Source organism: Lynx rufus, unplaced genomic scaffold (assembly GCF_022079265.1).
Source record: "Lynx rufus isolate CCGP_SWC_20201006 ecotype Redwood Valley unplaced genomic scaffold, mLynRuf1.p SCAF_8, whole genome shotgun sequence".
NCBI lineage: Eukaryota > Metazoa > Chordata > Mammalia > Carnivora > Felidae > Lynx > Lynx rufus.
Window position 1 is genome coordinate 35,416,659 of NW_025814896.1, and position 23,726 is coordinate 35,440,384.

At 39.7% G+C, this 23,726-nt stretch overlaps 1 protein-coding gene across 1 annotated transcript in view; it reads left to right on the forward strand.

Annotated features, from left to right (window-relative positions):
* The window catches only part of PLCB4 (phospholipase C beta 4), a 340,960-nt gene extending 317,616 nt beyond the window's left edge, over positions 1-23,344 (forward strand). The window contains exons 33-40 of the mRNA XM_047069062.1: positions 4,401-4,516; positions 5,812-5,887; positions 7,662-7,837; positions 10,867-10,968; positions 16,089-16,146; positions 16,558-16,644; positions 19,630-19,666; positions 21,807-23,344. Of these exons, the coding sequence (XP_046925018.1) occupies positions 4,401-4,516; positions 5,812-5,887; positions 7,662-7,837; positions 10,867-10,968; positions 16,089-16,146; positions 16,558-16,644; positions 19,630-19,666; positions 21,807-21,895 (741 nt within the window). The 3' untranslated portion in view covers positions 21,896-23,344. The remainder of the gene's footprint in view (positions 1-4,400; positions 4,517-5,811; positions 5,888-7,661; positions 7,838-10,866; positions 10,969-16,088; positions 16,147-16,557; positions 16,645-19,629; positions 19,667-21,806) is intronic.
* Positions 23,345-23,726: the final 382 nt, after the last annotated feature.

Genomic DNA, 23,726 nt, shown 5'->3' on the forward strand with positions numbered 1-23,726 from the left:
AAATAAGAAGGAAGTTGGCCAGATACGGAAAGCAGAAGAACATTCATTCCCATTCAAGAGGCACGTCAGACTTAGCTCCTGCCATTGGTGCCTTGAGAGTCCATGGGCCAGCTTCATTCTCAAAAGGGGACTCATAATATCTGGACTCTTAGATGAACTTCCATATCTTTAAATATTGGCCCCTAATTCAGTTTTCTTTCAAAGCACATGTGAGTTTGAGGAGTGGACTTAACATTTATAGACTGGATGTATCCGCTGCGATAGCAGTTTGCAACATCACCATCAGATGAGTCAAATGAAATGCCTGAGAAACTAACATTTGGCATTTCAGTAAAGCTACTAATGGAAAATTTGTTCTTTGCTATACAAGCAATTTAGCTGATAACATCAAGAGTGCTGTTAAACTCGTCAATTGTAATTCATAATAAGACCTCAATGCCAGACCCATAAGTCTGTTATGAAGTTGAGAGGGCCCGAGACACAGCAACACCCACGGAGGCAGCTTACTGCTGACCTCAGAGTCACATGCTGAGCAAACATGATTTACTCCAATTTTCCAGCAGGATCTGTGGTGCAGTCGTTCACGCCCACTGCCCCATCAGTCACAAGAATGAATTGTAGCAAAAGTTTCTCCCTAAAGAAGCTGAGTGTACTCTTCACTCCAATGAGAAATGTACAAATCCTGCTAAAAGCTGTACATGCATTCTCCCCAAAGTGTCCCAATTGAGATTGACGTTTCAATGAACACATTTAATTTTGATACTCTTGACCTGAATGAATGAAAAAATATGTATGCCTCTTCCATGGCATGTCATGATTTAATTAATGACCAAAGAATAAAGTCAATGATAGATTTGTTCTGCATGAAAATGGACTGAGAGATTATTTCCTGGTTCCTCTATTTTATACTTTGGGAAGCTGAATCTTGACCCCCAATCAGACAATAATCAGTAATTAGAACCCCATTCCTTTGTAAAAGAAGTTGGTATTTGGAAAGCTAATTATCCCCAAACACTTCTGTGATCACTGCATACCACAAAGGAATCATTTTGAGCACATAGAGAAACACAGAGATCATTTTTCCAGACCAAGTTTCTTGTTATTTGTATTACGTGTAATCATTGCAATTCAATATGCTTCTAAACTTTCATATTATTTCTGCATACATTAGGTAATTTTGCAGCTCATAACCAACCCACAAATTAGGTTGTGCAACTGAATCTTGTTTAGTTTTCTAATAAAGTGAGGGCTGGAAAGATTAGTGTGTGTTTCACAAAGCCACTTGGCTACTGATTGGCTGAGCTAAGACCAGATTCCAAGTCCTCTTGCTGTCTTCCCTTGCTATTTTTTTTTCATTCATACAACAAACATTTATTGAGCATCTGCTATGTACCAACCTTTGTGCCATGTACAAAGACTTGCCCTACCCTTGTAGAGCATAATCTTATCTACTGGAATCCATCATGAACACCTTTCTGGCACAAACAGCCTCATTCATATCTAATTGGGTGAATAAGATTCACCAGAATATTTCCTTAAGAAATAGTCTGTCAACTTCCAAGCTTCAAAGCCTCTCCTTTTCTTGTGCTGTGCTAGGATATTTAAAGGAACAACCTTCTCCACCCTCCCTTCGATACTTGCAAGAAACAGGAAAGCAGAAAGATTACATAGGAAAGATTCTTAACATGTTTGAATCCGCACTTGCAAAGAGCCTCTTATTTATTTGCCCAGGAAAATTAACACATGTACAGAGCAGGCCTAATGCCTTTAAATCTTAAAAGGAAGACTAATAATAGGGCGTTCTGGTAGGCTTGTTTTTGTCCACAGCAACACAAGCTTAGTTAAATCCATTCAAATAAGGATACGTTAACATGTTGATTCCTGAGGCAGTTGATTCATCATGGAGGGAAGGTTTACTGATTTAATTATTCTAATTGCTGTCCCTTATCCCAAGTCACTCTATATTATCATGGATATTGAATAATATAAACAGGTTATTATAGTTTGAATAAGATATAGCAGACATTTGAAATAGGATTGATACTATATTTACTTTTAGTCCTAACATCCCTGTGAACTAGGTATTGCTCTCCCAATTACAAAGATGAACAGATCAAGAGGCCTAGTGACTTGCCCCAGGATTTGAGATTGAAGATCCCATGTCCTGAACTCAATGCCACATTGCAAAAACCCTGGCTGAAATGTGTTCATAACACCAAGTGCACATACATTGAGAATGTTAGATTTGTGAGGTGTTTCAACCACAGCTTAAGCAAGATGCTGTTTCATACAATTCCCTGACACCAAATCCACAGCAAGATAGCATCACCCTGGACCACCCTTTGTCCCCGTTGTCAATTTCTGTTCTGAGAACCTCCCCACCCAGCACTACCCTCCCCCACTACTTCTCCCAAAGATATTTATCCAAATCGACAAAAATTCCAGGAACACGTGCACTAACGTGTTTCCGAAAAATACATGTATAACCAAATTGTAGTTCAAGTCCTATGTTAATTGACTAACAGTGCTGGGAAACTTAGGAAATCTTGGAAAAGTTAAAAATCACTTCTTTTATATTTTATGAAATCTCTTTTTTCATTTCATTTTATTTTTTTTCAATATATGAAGTTTATTGTCAAATTGGTTTCCATACAACACCCAGTGCTCATCCCAAAAGGTGCCCTCCTCAATACCCATCACCCACCCTCCCCTCCCTCCCACCCCCATCAACCCTCAGTTTGTTCTCAGTTTTTAAGAGTCTCTTACGCTTTGGCTCTCTCCCACTCTAACCTCTTTTTTTTTCCTTCCCCTCCCCCATGGGTTTCTGTTAAGTTTCTATGGAAAGAGCCTAAATGTCCATCAACTGATGAATGGATAAAGAAATTATGAAATCTTTTAAAGACATTCATAAATTAGGTTTCCTTCAAGTCTAGCCTAACTTAGGAAGAATTTTTTTTTTAATTAAGTCACTTAATTTAAAAAATAAGTAAAAGGAGGGGTGCCTGTGTGGTTCAGTCAGTTGAGCATCCAACTCTTTTTTTTTTTTTAATGTTTATTTAATTTTGAGAGAGAGAGAATGTGAGCAGGGGAGTGGGGCGCAGAAACTGAAGCAGGCTCCAGCCTCTGAGCTGTCAGCACAGAGCCTGATGCGGGACTCAAACCCACGAACCATGAGATCATGACCTGAGCCGAAGTCCAGTGCCCAACCGACTGAGCCACCAGGTGCCCCAGGTGAGCGTCCAACTCTTGATTTTGACTCAGGTCATGATCCCAGGGTCTTGGAATCTAGCCCCATGATGGGCTCCGTGCTGAACATAGAGTCTGCTTAAGATTGTCTCTTTCTGCCCCTCCCCCACTAATGCAGGCATGCTCACTCGTGCGTGCACTGGCTTGTGCTCTCTCTCTCTAAAATAGTAAAAGGAAATAGGACTGTGAGGGAGGTTACATAACCTGAGCAACGTTTGTCCCTTCCAGTCTTCAGTACCATCCCATCTGCCTAGTTTCTCAAGAGTAAGACTAGGATATAACATCAAGTATCACTTAGAGTTAGGTATTACTGATTGTGCTGGTTTCCTCTCTGTTTGGCTTGCTGAGAAGCTAAGGATATCTGACTTCAGAGAAGTCACTGACTGTGGCCAAGTTATCAGGAGGAAAGAATGTTTATGGAAAAACTCTTATTTTCTAAGTGTTGCAGCCCCAACTTCAATGATGACAGGAAGCAGATGGGGAAATATTTGAAATATCTGTAAAACTTATGGCCACAGCTCCTGGACACTATGTCCTCCTCATGAATGCACCTAGGTGAGGAAGCCAGTGGAAGATCCCAGTGATGAGGATTTGCAGTCAGATAACAGTGACAACCCCACTGGCAATTCTCACTATTGAGTGATGGTATTTAAGACCTTCCAAAATGTGCTGGGTGTTTAGAAGCCATGTCACATGTGAATAGTTAGCATGTGAAAGAGAGAAAATATGGGAGCTGAACTTGGGTATTTGAGGACCAATGTGTGAAAGGGGCTGTGGACTCATTAGGTGTCTCAGCACAACAAAGATGAACCGTAGAAGTCCTATGAAGAACATGGATATGTAGAAGACAGGACTTGAGGCCGATTGGTGCTGCCCTGTAGTAGGCAGGGATGCCCTTTGAGGGGGGCACATTCATTAGGCTGAGGCTATGGACTCCCTTGTTGGAATATCCCTGTTCAAGAAACTCTTGTGTTGGGTAGGAGGTTGGAAATCCTTCCAGTTCTCAGAATTGGTTACTCCTTGATTTCTAAACCAAGATTCTGGGAAAGCTGGTGAAAATCATGCCAGCCCAACATAGGTGAAGTTTACTAACCATCAGGAAGAGTCCTTGTAACTACAGATTCAGCTTGTAACTACAGATTCTTCTTCTTCAGGAGCACAGCACCATGCAGAAGCTGCATTGCACACAGGTTGACAAAATTGTGGCACAGTATGACAAAGAGAAGTCGACGCATGAGAAAATCCTAGAGAAGGCAATGAAGAAGAAGGGGTAATGGCTCTTTATTTCCTTCCGGAGGCTTTTCACCTTTTTATATTTTGTCTTTTCGCACAGTGAAGCTGACTGTTTAGGCCTAGGAAGAACTTGGTCTTGACTGTGCGTTCTTTAAAAGTTTTTCCTGGGAATTAAGAGATTCATTCAGCTGAAGGCAGGGATTGAGGTGGAAAAGAAGAGCTTTATTCACGTTCGACAGCCATTGGTAGATGACACAGTAACTAATGTCTCTCCTGTGTTTTCCACCCAGGTGGAAAACTCAGGTGTTTTTAAGATGAATGGAGGGGAAAGGAAGGACAAGCTGAAGTTGGGAAATTTTGAAATTACAGAAACCATTTTGCATCACCATAAAATAAATATTAAGGTTGATCTACTCTTGGAGACAAAAATACAATCTTAGTTTTTAATGTTACAAGGATCTTTAGCCCATGTCCCCAGGTAAGACTGTTAAAGAAAACCTATCATTGCATTTAGTATAAAAGATTTTGTCTAGAATTAAGCCCAGGGGATATTTCTGCGATGCTACAAGCTCACCAAATAGCAGACTGAAGAGAAAGCATACTCAGTGCCAGCCCTTGAGAGGTAACAGTTTTGATGAAGTCCTAGCATTTTTAGAATAATGCTTCTCTCGGAGACATTCTCAGTAATATCGCGAAGCATTCCAACTTAGGGCATAATACATCAGAGCATATATGCTGAAGACAAGCTCAGAACCTGTTCTGGTTTCAGCAGTGCTATAGATATTACAAAAGGAAAAAATAATCACTGAAATAAGCAGTAATGGTTGCTGGGAAATTGCCTTGTATATTTCCTCCTCACAATAGAATAAGAAGCAAAAATTGCCCTATGATGCCAAGAAACGCTATTTTCTGCCTTGCTGGCATGTGTAAAAGACAAAAATCTGGCTTTACAACCAGAAAGAGCTTAAAAATTCACTTCAAGGCCGAGGACCTATTTTCTAGTTTTTATCTCAAATAATATTTTATTGAATAAATGAAAAATAGCCTAAAGAAAAGCAGGAACCAAAATGGAAACTCCGACAACATACCCTTAACAATGAAATCATTGTTAGGTCTGGAGTGTCTCTTTGTGTAGTGGTTGAATTGAGTAATCACGATACAGATATTTTGTAAGGTATATATCTGTTACTAGAAATACTGATGTTGCCCAATGAGCCATGGCCTCCCATGTTTGATGAACAAATTGTCTTCATTAGAAAGCTTTGAAGCAAAGGCTCATGGGATGGGAAGATATCTAACATTGGCACACAGTTGTGATTTTTCCATTTGCAGGGGAAGTAATTGTCTTGAAATGAAAAAAGAAACAGAAATTAAAATTCAGACACTGACATCAGATCACAAATCTAAGGTAAGAAAATGCCTAGATTTGCAGAAGATACTTTGTAATTTTTTACAAGCCCTACCTAATATAAATCAGAAGTAACAATAACTTGGGGCTAGTCTGGGAAGTCAAGGGATCTCAGCATTCACCTTTGTTCCAGACTCAGTGGCTTTGAGAAGAGCCCTTTCATGGAATACCTTTTCCTTCATCTGTTGAAATATGCATTTCTATGTATCTATGTTGTCTGCTTCAGGGGCATCAAGCGAAACAGTACATTGACTAAAAGGAAATATTGTATAAAATACAGAACATGCTTCCCTATAAAAGTAACATTAAACATATGACAAGAAACCCACCCAACTTAGGGACTGAGTTACTCTTTGATACTTATTCCATTCTAACTTTGCTGTGGAAGTTTAGGATGGGGGAAAAAATGAAAAGCTGATATTCTAAGAGATGATTTCAACTGTTCATATTGCATAAGAAAATGGGAGCTTGGGAGACTCATTAGTTTGCAGATATTTGGGGAACTGAGCACTAAGTTCCAGTCAAGAACACAAATAACTCCTCCAGCATTAATAGTTATAAAAGAGGGTAGGGGGACTCTTAAAGCTCCCAGCTCTAGCTTTTGGTCAAACCAGTCTACACGCAGCTCTCATCCAGCCCAGTGGCCCTGCTGCCTGCGTGGAGCAGCGCCACTGTTCAAGCTGAGCTTCTCGGTGCTATGCATTTTGTGTCCATTCTACCCTGAAGTGACATAGGCAGTAAGCCATGTGTCTTGGAGAATTGTTCTTCACTCTCTTTCTCTCTTCTTAACTGGAATGTTTGAGAATTAATGTCTCTGCAGCATGCCATGATTTTCAGAAGCTTTGCACAAATAGGAAAGTAAAAGTTTTTGCATTGATATCAGTTAGCTTTTGCTGCATAATAAGCCATGTCAAAATGTAGCAGCTGAAGACCACTACCAGTTATTAGTTTAAAACTCAGTGGGTCAGAATTTGGGCTGTACTCAGTTGGGTAGTTCTACTGATTTTGACTAGGCTCACTCATGTGTCTGCAGACAGCTGGGCTTGATGGCTCTACTCGGATATCTGGCGGCTAGCTGGCTGCTGGTTGCGTTTTCCAACATGACTTCTCGTCCTCCATCAGGCTAGCACAGGCTCTGTCACAGGGTAGCCTAGAGTTCCAGACAGCAGAACGGGGAACGTTTTCCAAGCTTCCTCTTGCACCACATTTGCTACTGTCTCCTTGCTGAATCCACTCACAAGGTCAGCCAGGTTCCAGGAGGTGGGGAAATGGATTCTAGCTCTTGATATGAGGGAAGGTACAAAACCACATTACAAAGATCATGGATGTGGGGAGGGGAAGACTTTCTACCCCAGCATCTGTTAGAGTGGACACAGTGAGTCATGAGCCAGGAATAAGAGAATACAGAGCTCTTCATTCAGACCTGTGGCCTTGTGGACATGAAGCTGGAAAGGCATGAGGAGCTGGGGAGAATCTGATCAAATCAGTAAAGGAGCCCAAGGTCTGGACAAAAGGGAACATGGACAAGTTAGGCAGTGAAATCACTGTCCACGGCTGAATATTTAGACCCAAAGTGATCGATTATTTTAATAAGCTGTGACCTCCTGATTCCCATGGATTAGTACCTGTTTTTTTTTTTTTATTGTTGTAGTATCTACTGATTCACCAACCAAATTGGTAGGTGAGATTTGAAATACAGGACTTATGCTGTGTTTTCAGTTCGTACCGGATCTGTGACAGTTCCAAATGGCACCATCCCCTTTTCCCCACACAGGTCAAAGAGATAGTGGCCCAGCACACAAAGGAGTGGTCAGAAATGATTAACACCCACAGTGCTGAGGAGCAAGAAATCCGGGACCTGCACCTCAGCCAGCAGTGCGAGCTCCTGAGAAAGCTACTGATCAGCGCCCACGAGCAGCAAACCCAGCAGCTAAAACTGTCCCATGACAGGTAGGCAAGTGAGCCTTCTCCAGAGCGAACTCCTAATTTTGTAATAGGATTGAGTGTATGTATGAGCCAAGGTAGGAAACAAGATCAACTTGACATAAGATACTGAGCTGTTACACATATCACGTCATACAGTTGAGATAAGAAATATGAGCTATAAGAAATGGCCTCTGCCATCAAAGTGCTTACAAGTGTTAGCCAACTGAGCCACCCAGGTGCCCCAACCTTGCTAAGTGTCCAGCCTTGGCTCAAGTCATGATCTTAGGGTTCATGGGTTCGAGCCCTGTGTCGGGCTCGCTGATGGCTCAAAGCCTGGAGCCTGCTTTGTTCGGATTCTGTATCTCCCTCTCTCTCTGACCCACCCTCCCTCCCTCCCTCTCTCTGTCTCTCTCTCTCTCAAAGATGAATGAACATTAAAAAATGTTTTAAGTGTTGGCAAGGTATTAACGCTCACATGAACAATTAAGTTGAATTCCAAATAGTATAGGATGCACACTAAAAAGCAGCACAGCACAAAGGAGCTCGGCTGCTTCCGGAGGGGTCATGGAGGCTCCACTGGGTGGTAGGACTAACAATGGGCTTTGGAAAGTGGCCTGGAGCCTCGTAGGAAAGAAAGACACAGCAGGAGACAGAAACCAACCAGTTCAGCTCCTACCTCAGATTGGATCTGGTCACTCCCTGGCTAAATGTGGTGAGACCCTTTACATTATTAGGAATTCTGGGAATTTTAGAAAGAGAGGCCTAATCAAGAAACAGCAAAGAAGTATCAGTTTATATGGGTTTCTTCCAGCTTCAGCAAATGGAATATCGCATTTAAAATACCGCAAATGATGAACTGGACTTTCACCCGGGGCAGAAGAGTGTTGATGTCAATTACGTCTTTTTATCCCAGCTTTGTTACAGCTTGTTAGCTTCTCCCTTCATGCCTGCTGTATGCCACTGTTAGGATCTATTGATATACACAAAAGAGTAGAGAATAGAAAAGCATTATACAAACAAAGCAAACAAAAAATTTTAAACGCTAACTGCATAAATTATCTGGGTGCATTCATGAATTCCCAGCCTCATTTTGGAGTGACAGATGCAGCCCTGAGAATGTGAAGCATTTTGCCATAGTTCCCAATTTTCTCTTTCAAAGCAAGAAAATGAGGTATACCATGCTAAGTTTGCTGTAGGTTCATGTCCTATACCCTATCAATTTTAAAGCATTCTATTAAGTTGTATAGGATTAGAAGTTGTCTTTCTTTTTTCCCTTAGAGATGCTGTTGATTTGGTACACAAAAAGGTCTGTTCAGTACCCTGCCTTTGACCCCTGCTGCAATACCAGATTGTAGGTATCTTATCCTCACTCAATGATACTTCACAGGCTGAGGCACTCCATTCTAATCTCTCTTGTAGTTGAATAAAGAAAAGAAGTTAGCCTCAACAGTAGGCATTGTCCAAAAGAAAAAAAGGTAACTAATTCTTGCATTGCTTAGGAAGTTATTTGAAGAGAGCATAAGCTATTTACTAATTTACCTTAAAAAAATAAATGCACGGCAGGGGCGTTTTCCCAAGTAACAGCAGTGTTTAAGCTTTTCTCAAGCACCCTGTGGTTGTGTGCATTCTTCACCATCACAGCTGTGGCTCTTGGTTAAAAAATCTGGCCTTCTTGGGGCTCAGTTGGTTAAGCGTATGACTCTTGATTTCAGCTCAGGTCATGATCCCAGAGTCGTGGGATCAAGCTCCATGTTGGGCTGCATGCTGACAGTGCGGAGCCTGCTTGGGATTCTCTCTCCCTCTGTCTACCCCTCCCCTGCTCGCTCGCTCTCTCTCTTTCAAAATAAAAATACTGCCTTTTTAATACTGGTCAGCAACATTCGGTCATTGAGAAATGCTTGTCGAATGAATGAATAAAGAAATGGTTGATTTACTAACACTAAACTGAGGAAGAATTTGAGAGCCATTTTCTTGGGCCTAGGAGTTTCTATGCATATTCCTGCGTCTGGGGGATCAGTGTTATCTATCCCTTTTGATATAGTACAGATACTACTTAGAACACCTGATTCCTTGGTCACTCATTTCCAGCCAGGGTTTCAAGGAGACCCCCCTAGGTTCCAGAAAAAACTCTCTGTTAATAATACTCATTTCAGTGTTCTAAATTGTATACCTTTAATACACACATAAGTAACCCAGGAGTCTTTGTCATGTGCACACAGACATTCTGGCACACGCGGTCATCAGTGGCCTTATGTCAACAACCTTTTTTTCTTACTTCCTGTGCTTATTTGAAATCATTTAGTCTCCTTCATTCCCACGAGCCGTCAGAAAACATGAAGGTCACTTGTGAGGGTCACAACATCCTCTGTCTCTCTTCCAGACCATCTGGTCCCAAGAAATGTAGGGCAAAGCTCAAAAATCTTTATATTTTTATGGGCAAACATAATGTCTCTTCATCCCATTTCATCACTGTTACTTTCTCAGTAGGTAACCCACTTCCACATCTCATGGATTCAGGCTCTTTCCTGCCTTTTCACAGGATGCAAAATAACTTGATGAGCTCAATAATGGGGGAAAAAAGTGAGAATGGGGAAATGAGCTCAATAATGGGGAAAACACAACAGTGGGACTGTTGTTATATGTAGAATGAATGAATGGTTGGATGAATTTATTTATTTTTTATTTTAGATAGAGCACGAGTCGGGGAGAGGGAGAGAATCTTTTAAGCAGGCTCCATGCTGTCAGCCCTGAGCCCCATGCGGGACACAATCCCATGACCTGATCTGAAATCCAGAGTCAGACGCTCAACCAAATGAGCCACCCAGATGCCCCTATTTATTATTTTCTTATAGTTCCATGTCCATAACATAAAATTTGCCAGTTTAACTGTTTTTAACTGTGTGGCATCAGGTACATTCACACTGTTACGCAGCCATCACCACCATCCATCTCTAGGACTTTTTCATCTTCCCTAACTGAAACTCTGAATCTGATAAACACTAACTTCCCATTTCCCCCACCCCACCCCTGTTTGTTTTCTTTTTAATACTTAGGGAAAGCAAGGAAATGCGAGCACACCAGGCTAAGATTTCTATGGAAAATAGCAAAGCCATCAGCCAAGATAAATCTATCAAGAATAAAGCAGAACGGGAAAGGTAAGTCTGAGAACATTCACTGTGGGCATGTGGCATTGACTAGGAGGCATAGACTCAGTAATGTGTATGTGTGTGCATGCACACATACTCACATTTGAAATACAAAATCCTTGTGAGTTTTGACTAAGGATTCGGCTATTATAACTGCTGTGAAGATTTACTGTTACTATAGAATGGTTGTCTTCTGATTGCTTACTACCACCAGTAAAACAATCAATTGAATTTACATTCAGTATATGTGTGCTCATATACAAACAAAATTGTATAAAATATGGCAAAATATCCTTCCCACATTCCATTGGGTCATCCATCCCACAAGCATCTCACCTGCTCAGGTATAAGCCCAGTCTGGTTGGGTGGTTCTGAATAGCGGGTGTAGGAGGAAGGTCTTCCTTTGATTTGCCCTGTGCTGTCCTTGATATCAGGGATCATCTCCAAGGTCCCTAGTCAGATTTTCTGGCTTGACCTTATCTTGGTTGGCTTTTTTTAGAAATAGAAACCAAGACAAGAATTTAGGTGCATGTCATTTACTGAGAAAGGGATCTTCAGAAAAGAGGAGTAGGAAAAGTAGGAAGGGTCAAAGGCAGGGACTAAGCAAGGATATGTTGTTCTCAGCGACAGTCCCTCTTTAGGCTGATCCTAAGCTCTGTAGTAAGATCTGTATCACACATCCCTTTAAACCAGGGGGGTCTGGCTTTTGTACTTCTGTGTTAGTCAGTCATTGGCCTCCTGGAGCTGGGGAAGGTTTATGTGACCTCCAGAGAAGGTCCCAGATGCAAGCCCTTTAGGCAAAGGCAGTGTAGGGGATTTGAGAGGACATCAATAGTCATGTTATCCAAGAGAGGTAATTAATAGCACTTGATTCCCAGTGATCGCAAAATACAGAGCAAAGTGAAGATTATCTCTTGGGACTGAGACATGAGCATGTTTAGGGCTTCAAGTCACTTAACTCTCCCTTAGCTGAGTTGTTGGAGAACTTTGCAGCTGCAGAGGAAAGCACCCGTGTTTCACTTACATGGACTTTTGTGGGTACCTGATGTTTCCTCTTTGTTTTGAACAGGGCAAGAACTGCTGTCCAACTTCCTCAATTTCATTGATTTTTTTTCGCCATTATTAATAATGATATTAAACTTGAAATACAATCAGGTATAAAGTGTAATACCATCCAGTGCATTTTCATACTGAAGTTTTGTTGAATTAAGTACAATTGAGAATGGGTCATCAATAGGACATGGAATTTCACAGTAGCATGACCTGGAAATGAATTGACTTTTTAAAATGTTGGCCTCAGAAATTTCCCAATCAGTGTGGAGTATCTAGGGAAATTATTACTCAGCTTAATCAATATTTATTTGCAACATCCTATTGTGGGTCTAGTTTATGTATTCTCAGAAAAGGAGTTTTTAAGAGCCTTAGATACATGGGAATGACATTGTCTACTTTAGCTCAAAAACAGAATATTCCAGCCATTATAAAACCTCATCAATTTGAATTATTTTCGACTGTCCAAAGTGAAATACAGAATTCAGTAAGGTAAATGTGCTAATTATTAAACAGCTCTTTTTCATTTTTTTCAAGTATGTTACAAAGTGGACTTCCGTCCACTTTGTTTTTAATTTTTTTACTTTTTTTTTTTTTTTAATTTTTTTTTTCCAACGTTTATTTATTTTTGGGACAGAGAGAGACAGAGCATGAACGGGGGAGGGGCAGAGAGAGAGGGAGACACAGAATCGGAAACAGGCTCCAGGCTCTGAGCCATCAGCCCAGAGCCCGACGCGGGGCTCGAACTCCCGGACCGCGAGATCGTGACCTGGCTGAAGTCGGACGCTTAACCGACTACGCCACCCAGGCGCCCCTAATTTTTTTACTTTGATGTAATATACTTGTTTATTATAACTCTGTCTCCAGTGATAGGTGGTTCTAGAACATCTACAAATGGCTGGTTTTTTAAAATAATTTCTGGGTGCAAAATGGTTGTCTTCTAAACACACGCATTGTGTGTCCACTTTAAGAAAGAACTTAGAAATGAAATTAAAAATTTATAAGCAGATAGCTATGAAAGATATATAGAAACTGAAAAAAAACAAAAAAAAACTGAAAAACACCATTTCTGAGTTGAAGACAACATTTCAACAGAAATTAGGCAATATTTATAACTGAATGACAATACAAGTACTCTCTATCAATGTGTGGAAGGTAGCTAAACCATATAGCAAAAGAAACAATCAACAAAATCAAGAGGGAACCTACAGAATGGAAAAAATATTTATAAACCATGTATCAGGGATTAATATCCAAATATATATAAGGAACTCCTACAACTGACAACAAAACAACCTGATTTTAAAATGACAGAGGACCTGAATAGCATTTTTCCAAAGAAAACATACAAATGGCCAACAGATACATGAAAAGGGGTCAAGATCACTAATCATCAGGGAGATGCAAATCAAAACTACAGTGAAATAAAACCTCATACCTGTTAGTATAGCTATTATCAAAAAGACAAGAGAGAACAACTGTTGGTGACAATGTAGAGAAAAGAGAACATTTCTGCTCTGTTGGCACCACGTAAATTGGTGCAGCCACTATTAAAAAAATATGGAGCTTCCTTAAAAATAGAAATACCATATGATCTTACAACCCTACTTCTCAGTATCTTTCTGAAGGAACTGAAATCACTATATCAAAGAGATAGCTGCACCCCTGTGTTCATTGCAGCATTATTCAAATAGCCAAGACATGGAAAGAACCCAAGTGCCGATGAATGGATAAAGAAAAAATGATTTTCCATGCACATGTGTGCGTGAATGTTATCCAGCCATTAAAAAAAAAGGAAATCTTGGCATTTGTGACAACATGGGTGGACCTTGAGGGCATAATGTTAAGTGAAATAAGTCAGAGAAAGACAAATACTGTATGATTTCACTTATGTATGAAATCTAAAAAAAACCAAGCTCATAACAGCAGATAAAATGTTGGTTTCCAGGAATTAACGGGGTGGAGAAATGGGAAAATGTTGGTTAAAAGGTACAAGCTTCCAGTTATAAGAGGATTAAGTTCTGGGGATCTAATATCCAGCATGGTGACTATAGCTAAGAGTACTGTATTATTTATTTGAAAGTTGTTATACTATTTTCACCTTTTTTTTTTAATTTTTAATGATTATTTTTGAGAGAGAGAATGCAAGCAGGGGAGGGGCAGAGAGAGAGAGGGAGACACGGGATCTGAAGCAGGCCTTGAGCTGTCAGCACAGAGCCCAACACAGGTCCCGAACCAATGAACCATGGGATTATGACCTGAGCCAAAGTCGGACGCTTAACCAACTGAGCCACCCAGGTGCCCCTATCTTGTTTTCACCTTAAGAAAAGCAGGTAGCTTAAGTGCTATTTAGAGTGAAAATTATAGCCTAGCTGTATAGAGTTTTTTAAATAAATGCAAACTAATGAGTTACATACCCAAGAGAGTATAAAATTAGAAATGCCCAAATTAGAGTAATAAAATTAGAGTAAACCCAAAGATTGCAGGTGGGGAGAAATAAAAGAGTATCAGAGTAGAAAACAAAAAGCAATAGGGATGGTCAGGAAAAACAAAGGCTTACTTTTTGAAAAAACAAACCCCACGAGATCAGTGAACCTCCAGCAGGACTGTGCAAGAAGAAAAAAGAGCACAAGTTAGTAATCTTAAGTCTAAAAAGGAGGCATAACTGCAGAAATAATATTGTTGAAAATGAAGACTACTATAGAGAATACTACCAGTGAGTCTGAAAACTTGAATGGACAATTGTCCAGGAAAATATAAATGTCCAAAATTGACTGAAAAAGAACAAGATAACCACAATAGACCTCTAGCTATTAGAGAAATTCACTCAGAGGTCTATTCAGTCATGAAGATCACTCCCTGGTAATGATGCCATTTCACAAAACTAACTGACACAAAAGTAAATGCCGGGTAGTACCAAAAGCAGGCAAAGACATGCAGAAAAGTAGCATTCAGACACTAGTTGTGAGTGCAAATAAGGACAAGTGCTTTGGAGTAAAGGTGAAGCCATTCATTCCCTACCAACCTGCAAATCTAGGTCTATACCGTAGAGAAATCCTTGCTCATATGCACAAGAAGATACACACTATACTTATTTAATCAATAGCCCCTGTGCCACACATCACAGGATCCTGTGCACCAGATCATTACCATTTGTCATTGATGGCCAACTAGAAATATTCTAGTCTCTTCATAAATGGAAAAACCCATATGGCATATGAAAATAATGAAGTGTTTTAAACACAGCCGTATCTCTAAATTCTAGGTTAAGTAGTAAGTTACATGAATAAACCCAGAATATGTTACCATTTCGGTAAATTTGGAAAATACACAAAACAATACAGACCTGCAGCATCACTTGTGAGCTGGTTACAAATGCAGAGTCTCAGGCCCCACCCCAAAGCCACTAAATCAGACCCCCTGGGGGTGGGCCCAGCAATCAGTGGTTTTGACAATATCTCCACTAGATTTGTAGGTGCATGAAAATTTGAGAAACACCTGTATGTGTTATTAAAAAATTTTTTTAACGTTTATTTTTTTGAGACAGAGAAAGAGCATGAATGGGGGAGGGTCAGAGAGAGAAGGAGACACAGAATCCGAAACAGGCTCCAGGCTCTGAGCTGTCGGCACAGAGCCCGACACAGGGCTCCAACTCACAGACCGTGAGATCATGACCTGAGCCGAGGTTGGATGCTCAACCGACTTAGCCACCCAGGTGCCCTTGGAATAAAAATATTAAAACATAGATGGGAAGGTCCACACCAAATTCAAAATAGTGGTTATGTCCAGAGAGAAAGAAACTGGAATCAGGAAAAATACAAAAGGGGCTTTAATTATATCTCTAACACTTTGTTTCCTTTAAAAATACAAGACAAATATGGCAAAACATTAATATTGAGTAATCTGACTGGATACAAAGATGTTTGTATTTTCCACTGTACAGTATAGGTTTCAAAATTCCACAAAAATTAGGAAAAGTGGTAATTCCATCCATATAATTAAATGGAATAGGACTTTAATATTATGTCAGTTCTATTCAATGTCAGCTGCCAACTGATATTTGTACCTATTACTTTTAGGAGAGTCAGGGAGTTAAATAGCAGCAACACCAAAAAGTTTCTGGAAGAAAGAAAGAGAGTAAGTATTTTATAATTCTCTTGGCACTGTAAACAATAACTCACGCTTAGATATCAGACTTCTGGCTAATTTGTTTAATTTGATTTTTCTGTAAACATTCTAGCCTCTCTTGTCTGCTCCCTGAGAACTAAATAATCTATTACTAAAATCTTTAAGATATTAATTTGGCATTATTTTATACGGAAAAGGGAGCCAAGTTTTAATTGCACCTAAGTACTCTATTATTTTAGCAGGAAAGATCTTCCCAGTAAGAATTAGGGGGTTATACTCTTCCAGTTGTCAGACTACTTTTCATGATTTTTTTAAATAATTATCTCCCTGGGTTAAATTGTAAACTTAACGGTCATACCTCTTCCATCCAAAGTTTATCCGAATTTTTTTATTTATTTATTTATTTATTTTTTTTTGCAGCTCGCCATGAAACAGTCCAAAGAAATGGATCAGTTGAAAAAAGTCCAGCTTGAACACCTGGAGTTCCTAGAGAAACAGAATGAGCAGGTATTTTACCTAAAGGGCATAAAAAGACATAGACAGCCAGCCAGGTTTGGGGGTGGATGCCGTACCTGCAGATAGTGACCCTTCTGCTAAAACCCATAGCCTGAGTAGCAGCATGGAAGGGTGGCTAGGATGTGATCCCTTTTACTGTATTTTCCCCATTGCATCAAACAAGAACAGAAAATACCCTTTTCTGAAATGGGAGAGGAATGTAGCCATGGGAGGAAGAGACTCTGAAGTCGTCTTTGGAATAGATTGTGATGATTCTAATAGTGATGTCCCTGAGAGGAGAAAACAGAGGTTACAAATTATGTCTCCATTTTCATTTAGAGCTTTCTAATTTGCAACCTAGGCACATGTGATAGTCTATTTAAAAGCAGATGAGAGAAACCACCTGGTTTCAAGTTCAGTCTTAAAAGTCATAAAACCATCTTAGGGCTTACTAGCGGGACCCAAGGAAAGGAGCTGACCAAAACTCTACAAGCCACCTAACGTGAGTGGATACCATATTCTTGGTATTTTGTTTTTGTTTTTGTTTTTTTTCAGCAAGGCACATAGTTACCTCAAACCCAACTCTTTAGTTAGCCATCGGGCATATACCAACACCAAGATATATATGTATGTTTACCCGAAGAATAGTGCAGGTGGGGTCCTTCCCAAATGGGCTACAGTCCACTGGCCATCCAGTCTCATTTCAGTATGATGGCACTACCACCAGCTTATAAGACAAAATGACCCTCCATGGCAGGTTAAATTTGAGTCTATCTTAGTTCAAATTTCAGTTTTTAGGTCTGCTGGTTTGGAAGTTTTTTTATCTAGATAATTTACTTCTATCTAGAAACTGTCAAGAGGTTTTGATGAAACGTGTACTACATTGTTCTTTCCTATTTCCTCATCTACAAAGCAATCCTCTTTAAGATGTATTTCTCAGAGTAAATGGCTCCTTTTGAAAAACACTTCTATTGGAATTATGCTAAAATGTATCTTTTAGAAAGTAAAACAAAACCCTTAAATCTTCTCTTTTTGTATTGCAGTTGGGTAACAAGTAAATCCAACTTCTGGTTTCAGATTTGTTACTTTTTGGTGGACAGAAGTTTTATTCATCAACATACTTCTGAGTTATGTTTCACATTTCCTTTTCAGCTAAATGCTTCTATTCATGAATAGTCCACAGATCCTCAAGGGGGACAATAAATGTTTTATTGTCCTGTGGGTCCAATTCATTTGACCATCTCATAGATACATCACGTTGTGGTACGAGTTACCTAGCTTATGTTGTTGGTCTTAAAGCACTTCTCAGGAAGTGTTCCCATGGGCAAAATGGGAATATGAATAAAGGTAAAGCCACCATCTCCAAAATGTTAGAACCTACTTCTGTGATTCAGGGCTGGGTGGGGATAACGATGCCTCTCAGAAGAAGGCAAAATGAAGGTAAGGCAGTTAACTAAATTAAGAAACTCCTTGGAAATCACTGTGTTGCTTAGCAACAAGTTTGACTAAAGAATGTAAAGGTGCTAAAAATTACTCATTACTACAATAGTGGTGGATATCAGAGCTAGAGAATATGCTTACCTAGTGTTTTTAATTTCAGAGCCAAAGTACATAATAAAAAAAAAATCACTTGGAGCTTTTATCCTAATACATGGGTAATTCAAACCACCCCAGAGTTCTTGCATTAAAATATAATGGATTAGTGATAACTGGCTTGATAATATTGGGAGGATAGTGGCTTTTTGATCCAAAAATTGATATAATGCATTTCAATATGTTGTAAGCAGTGTCTACCACCCACAACTGATACTTTGAGTCACAGAAGCTTAGGAAAGCATAGAATATGAGAAAGCTTGAGATTTGATGAAGATTCAGTGAGATTCTATGACAAGAAATTCACAGTATCCTATTGATGCTTCCAGAAAAGGTAGAATTTGGACTTGAATTTCTGTGTTAAGCTTTGCTTTACCAAAACATGCCCTGTTCAGTAAAAAATCCAGTCCCAGATCTTTCTAGTGTGGTTTTGTTTGGAACTTAACAGTCAGAGAGCTCTCAGTTACTCTGTGTTACAATACTGTCCCAGGCATAGTGCAAAAGATAGAGTGAGTGACTCCATTTCTTCCCTCATAATAGGCATGGGCTGGAACCAGGTAGGAGAGCTCCCTTCATAGCCAATTAAACACTTCATTGGCAGAAAAGTTCCCTTATTTCCAGACATCCTAAATTTTTAGAACAGTCTCCCAAACCTTTGTTAAACCCAAAGACTACTTTCTGCTTCTAAGCCAAAGATAAAATAATTTTAACATTCATCCCTTATATCTCCCTTTAAGGCTTCTTACTGCTTCCTTATGACCCAACTCCCAGAGGTTCACCCCATCCCTGCAAAGCAGAGTGTGGAATGGATCTCCTTAATTAGCTACACCAGCGTTGAGGGCATTGGTGGAAACAAGTCAAGTTTTAATATATTTTGGCCCTGATTCTAGATCCTAACCTCCTGTGTTCTTTTTAAGTCATCTAATGGCCTTGCCTACTTGGTCAGCCAATGCTTCATTTAAAAGTCCAAAGGTCAGGGACTCGTTTTCTACTAAGTTTTCCCAAGTATCTCATCATCCTCACATGTACCATTCCAAACATCAACAGCTCCATTACTTTCACACCCAAGCTTTAAAAATTGATTTTTGTCATCAACCCTACCATTTAATAAAGTGAGGGTTCTTGCTAAAAGGTGGGTTCTCCCCCCTCCAATCACTGCTGAGGAAGAGAAGCACAGTCTGGGCTCTTAGGCATCGGTTGTTTGTTTTGTTCTTTTTTTTTTTTTTTCTGTTGAGATCAATTTGGGGAGAGTTTGTCACTGATGGGTGTATACATGTTTTATTCTTAGCTTTTTTGCTTTTCTGTATATGGTTTTACATTCATTTTTCAAGTTCACTTCAGTATTCATTTATTTTGTTTTATATGTATGACTCAATTTTGACATTACTATTTTTGTACAAACAGCTATTGAAATCCTGCCATGCAGTGTCCCAAACGCAAGGTAGGACTGAAACTCTAATCAGCAAGACATTGCTTTCCTTCTCAGCTATGCTAGTGTTCTCGGGGCGATCTCCATTTATGATTCATATCTGCTCATAGCTAAGTAGTATCTCAAGGTTTTGGATGTAAAAGTTTGATCATGTCATGCTTGGACTTCTGATGTAATATACAAACTGACATGCCCAAAATCTTTAGAGAATGATTTCTGAGGGAGTTGGAACCAACGTTTCCTACTACAGACCTAGGAAACTCAAGTCATGCTAATAACGATATACCTACACATCAAGAACAGTGATATATGACTGTCATTTGGACTGACCACAGCTAACTCTGGGTCACGAGGTCAGATCTCTCCCAAACATTAATATGACTGCAATTAATTTTAAAGCACCCTACTAGAAAGTTCATTGGTGCTTTTTTAATGACAGAGTTATGGTCTGTGTGCAGAAACATTATAGAGTGTTATGACCCTTGTCATGCTTTCTGCTAGATCTGGTCTGCCAAGGACCCTAATCACCTCTTATAAGTAAGGTGACCGTATAATTTATTATCTGAACCAGGATCATTTTGAGAGGGAAAGAGGGTGATGTTCATAATTGCCAGGACTACAGGCATAAACTGGAACTGTCCAAATGGGAATGCATGGTCACCCTGCTTCTATGAGAACTTAGCTCTGAGAATAGTCCTTTATTGTCATATGATTCTTCGTTCTATGACCGTGTTCAGTAGTGCCTTTAAATGCTAAATGGGGAAAAGCACAGGGAATCTTTTGTTACTATTTATTGAACATAAAAGTATTTAATTTCTAGTGCTGATAATGTTTCACTGTCCTCTCTTATGAATACCGTTTGTGTCATGGTTTCATGTTTGTATATTTTTCTCCATTTCTTCATTTCTCTATTAGAGTATTAGTATACTTCAGGCATAGAAGAATATCTAGGTAGAGGGAACCGTCCATCCCATATTTGAGCAGAAAGATAAAATTCTTTGGTACTACTCTATCCTCTTTGCCAAAAGGAAACTTGAAGCCACAATATAAAAATAATAAGAAAATTACTGTATGGTCCATGGGTCATACTGGTTTTGTAACAGGGCCTCTTTGGGACCTCTAGATGCCTATTGGATGATGTTCAGATTTGACCAACCTCCACCCCCCCCATTGACCTTCTATTTAGTTGGAATACCTAAGCAGACCTGAGTAGTAACATCAACACACTTCAGAGTCCTCTGAGTTATGTCTTTACCATGTTTCCATTCTGAAATGTCCTTTATTTCAAAGTGGCATGTCACACAAAGAGGAAAGGGATGCTTTCTTATTCCCTCAAAAATTACATGGGTTGGCTTGGGCATAAGCATCCAGGAACGAGCTGGAGAGTAAATGTTGAAATAAGCCAATTAATTTTCCCTATACTGCCAAACACAGAATCTGCCCCCATCTGACTCCTTTCTACCTCCCAAACCCCCTGGTTGTCTTAGTGACAGTCTTAATTCAGGAGACCAAGTTCACCATGGCTTACTTCCTGGGGAAGCCCATAAAAACTTACCTTGAAGTGAGAGCCCAGAGGGATAATTTTTGGACAATAGGATTCCAGGAACCCTACACATTCCTGTGATGTTGTATTTGCAAGGCACTCCAGCCAAATCAATGTGATATGCTCCCAACTAAATTTCTCCATCAGATTCTTAGGGAGTTAACTAAATTTCAGGCTATTTGGGGAAAATACTGTGCATAAGAAACACCTGTTCTAAAAGTTCAAATTATACACAGCCAAGGCAACATGTCCATCTGTAGAATCTAAATCAAATGGTTTGATGTGAGGTAGTCTATTGAAGGCCTGGCTTAGCCTCTTTTCAAATGGTTTTCCTGGTGCTATGGAGAACTAGTTCTTCACAAGCTTTAATGTGCATCCAGATATCTTAAAGATCTTGTCAAAATGCACATTCTGATCCAGTAGGTGTGGGATGGAGTCCCTTGGAGTCCAAGGTTGTGCATTTCTCACAAGGTCCTGGTCCACAGACCTCACTTTGAGTAGCAAGGGACATAGTGACAGCATGGAATTTACGGGAGAAGAGAGGCCGGGGCGGCTACATGCCTTTGAGCGAGAATTTCAACACGTAAGGCCATGTTTCTGATGTTACAGGCGAAGGAGATGCAGCAGATGGTGAAGTTGGAAGCCGAGATGGACCGCAGACCAGCAACAGTAGTGTGAAACTCCAGAACGCAAACTGAAGCCCCAAAACCACACAGCATCAAAAGATCACCCCCAAGCTTCCCAACACAGAGTTCACGCAAGAAGGCTGCTGTCTGTGGGTTTCCTTTACGCCCAGCCAAGATGTTACCTGAAACCACCGAGACTTACATATTTCTATTTAACATTTTGAGTATTGGATCTCCTTGGCCAACCATAAGTAGCTCCCAACCCACCCAAATTACTAGCCCAATAAGGCAGAGTTTCACCCTTGATATTACAACTTAAACATGTTTGCTATAAAATACCATCACAAGTGAATGAGCTTGGTGTCCACAACTCTGCTCTGTGATGCATTAGGACATGTTTGAGCTGCAGCAAAAATAGTGCATTAGCGATTGAATATCAAGTGCATGCACTAGGGGGAAAAAACCAACTCTGTCTACAAATTCATCAGCAGAAGTGGCAGTCTGCTAGACAAATTTTGCAGAATTTTTCTACATCTGAGTTACCTCATCAGTAAGTGCCATGTCTCTGCCATGCCGTAAGAAGCTAAGTTCCTGTAAAAGTTGTGGAAATTATTAGAATAAAAAACAGTAGAACAGTGTACCTGTGCCAAAACTCATCAGTGCTCAAGGGAGAACTCTGTTAGGCACATGTTAAGAAAGTTTACATCTGATATTGCTTTATAGGAATTGCTTCTGCCGATTCCAGACATTATAATACACTATTACACCATAAAGATCGTGAAGTGGTAATTGGCAAACGTTTGTAAATGTGACCATGTATAAAATATTTATACTCCTACTTCACACTGTTAGAGCAAAATCATCTACGTATTGCCACATGATGAGATTAGTAAACAGGAATACCAGAACTATGTTTGCATGATACACAAGCACCAGTTAAGACTAATCCATACAGATACAGTTAACCTAATGCCAAATAAATACTGGTTTAATAAAATGTATGGCACAGAATATAATTTGACTATGAAGACTTTTAGCATAATGAAAAAGTCTATATATATGTGTATATGAATTATGTGGGCATTCTTGATACTTCAAGTTCTAGTTTCAAAAAAATACATAACTAATTTAATTTTACACAAAAATATTTATGCAGATTTTCAGAATTTCATATCAGGAAATAACCTTTTTACGTCTGTTAAATATCAAAACAATTTGCTACAGTGTTAATCTGCATGGTCTTTAAGCCTGCCATAGTTGTGTTGCAGACAGTGCATGAAAAAGTATTCTGCGGGGAATCAAGCCATGCCGCCCAAGCCGGGAGGAGTGCATGGAAACTTGGTAGTCTAGAACTAATCAGATTACTGATTTTAGGACACAAAACACCAACTGAATTGTTGTATATGCTTGTACAAATTGATTCTGTGTGTTCCCCTGAACAAAGCAGAGAAAATGATGTTACCATCAATATTGAAATTAAACTTCCAACTTCTCTAATAAAAAATGAAAACACATTTACCATCCGTCAGAGTATATACTTTCCAGCAGACTTTTTGCCTTTTTCATAAATGAGCCCTTCGTTATTTCTAAAGGAGGCTTATTCGTGCCCCCACACATTTCCCCTGCCTCCAAATGACAACGAAACAGGCTCATTCTGGTTGACACCCAAATGTGATGCATTTGTCGACGTACGTGTTTTTCTTTTTCTCCTATGTATCATTTGAACTGGTTTCTGTGAAATTTCTCTGCTGGTCTGGAAGACAGTGGGGTTAGACCATATGTCTTTCAGCACTAATATCCCATGGAAAATTATGGCTATTAATGTAGCACCACATTGGGATGGCCAATTCTCAAGAATTCCAAATGGCTCCTCATCCGATCAAAGGACATTTTTTTTCTAATT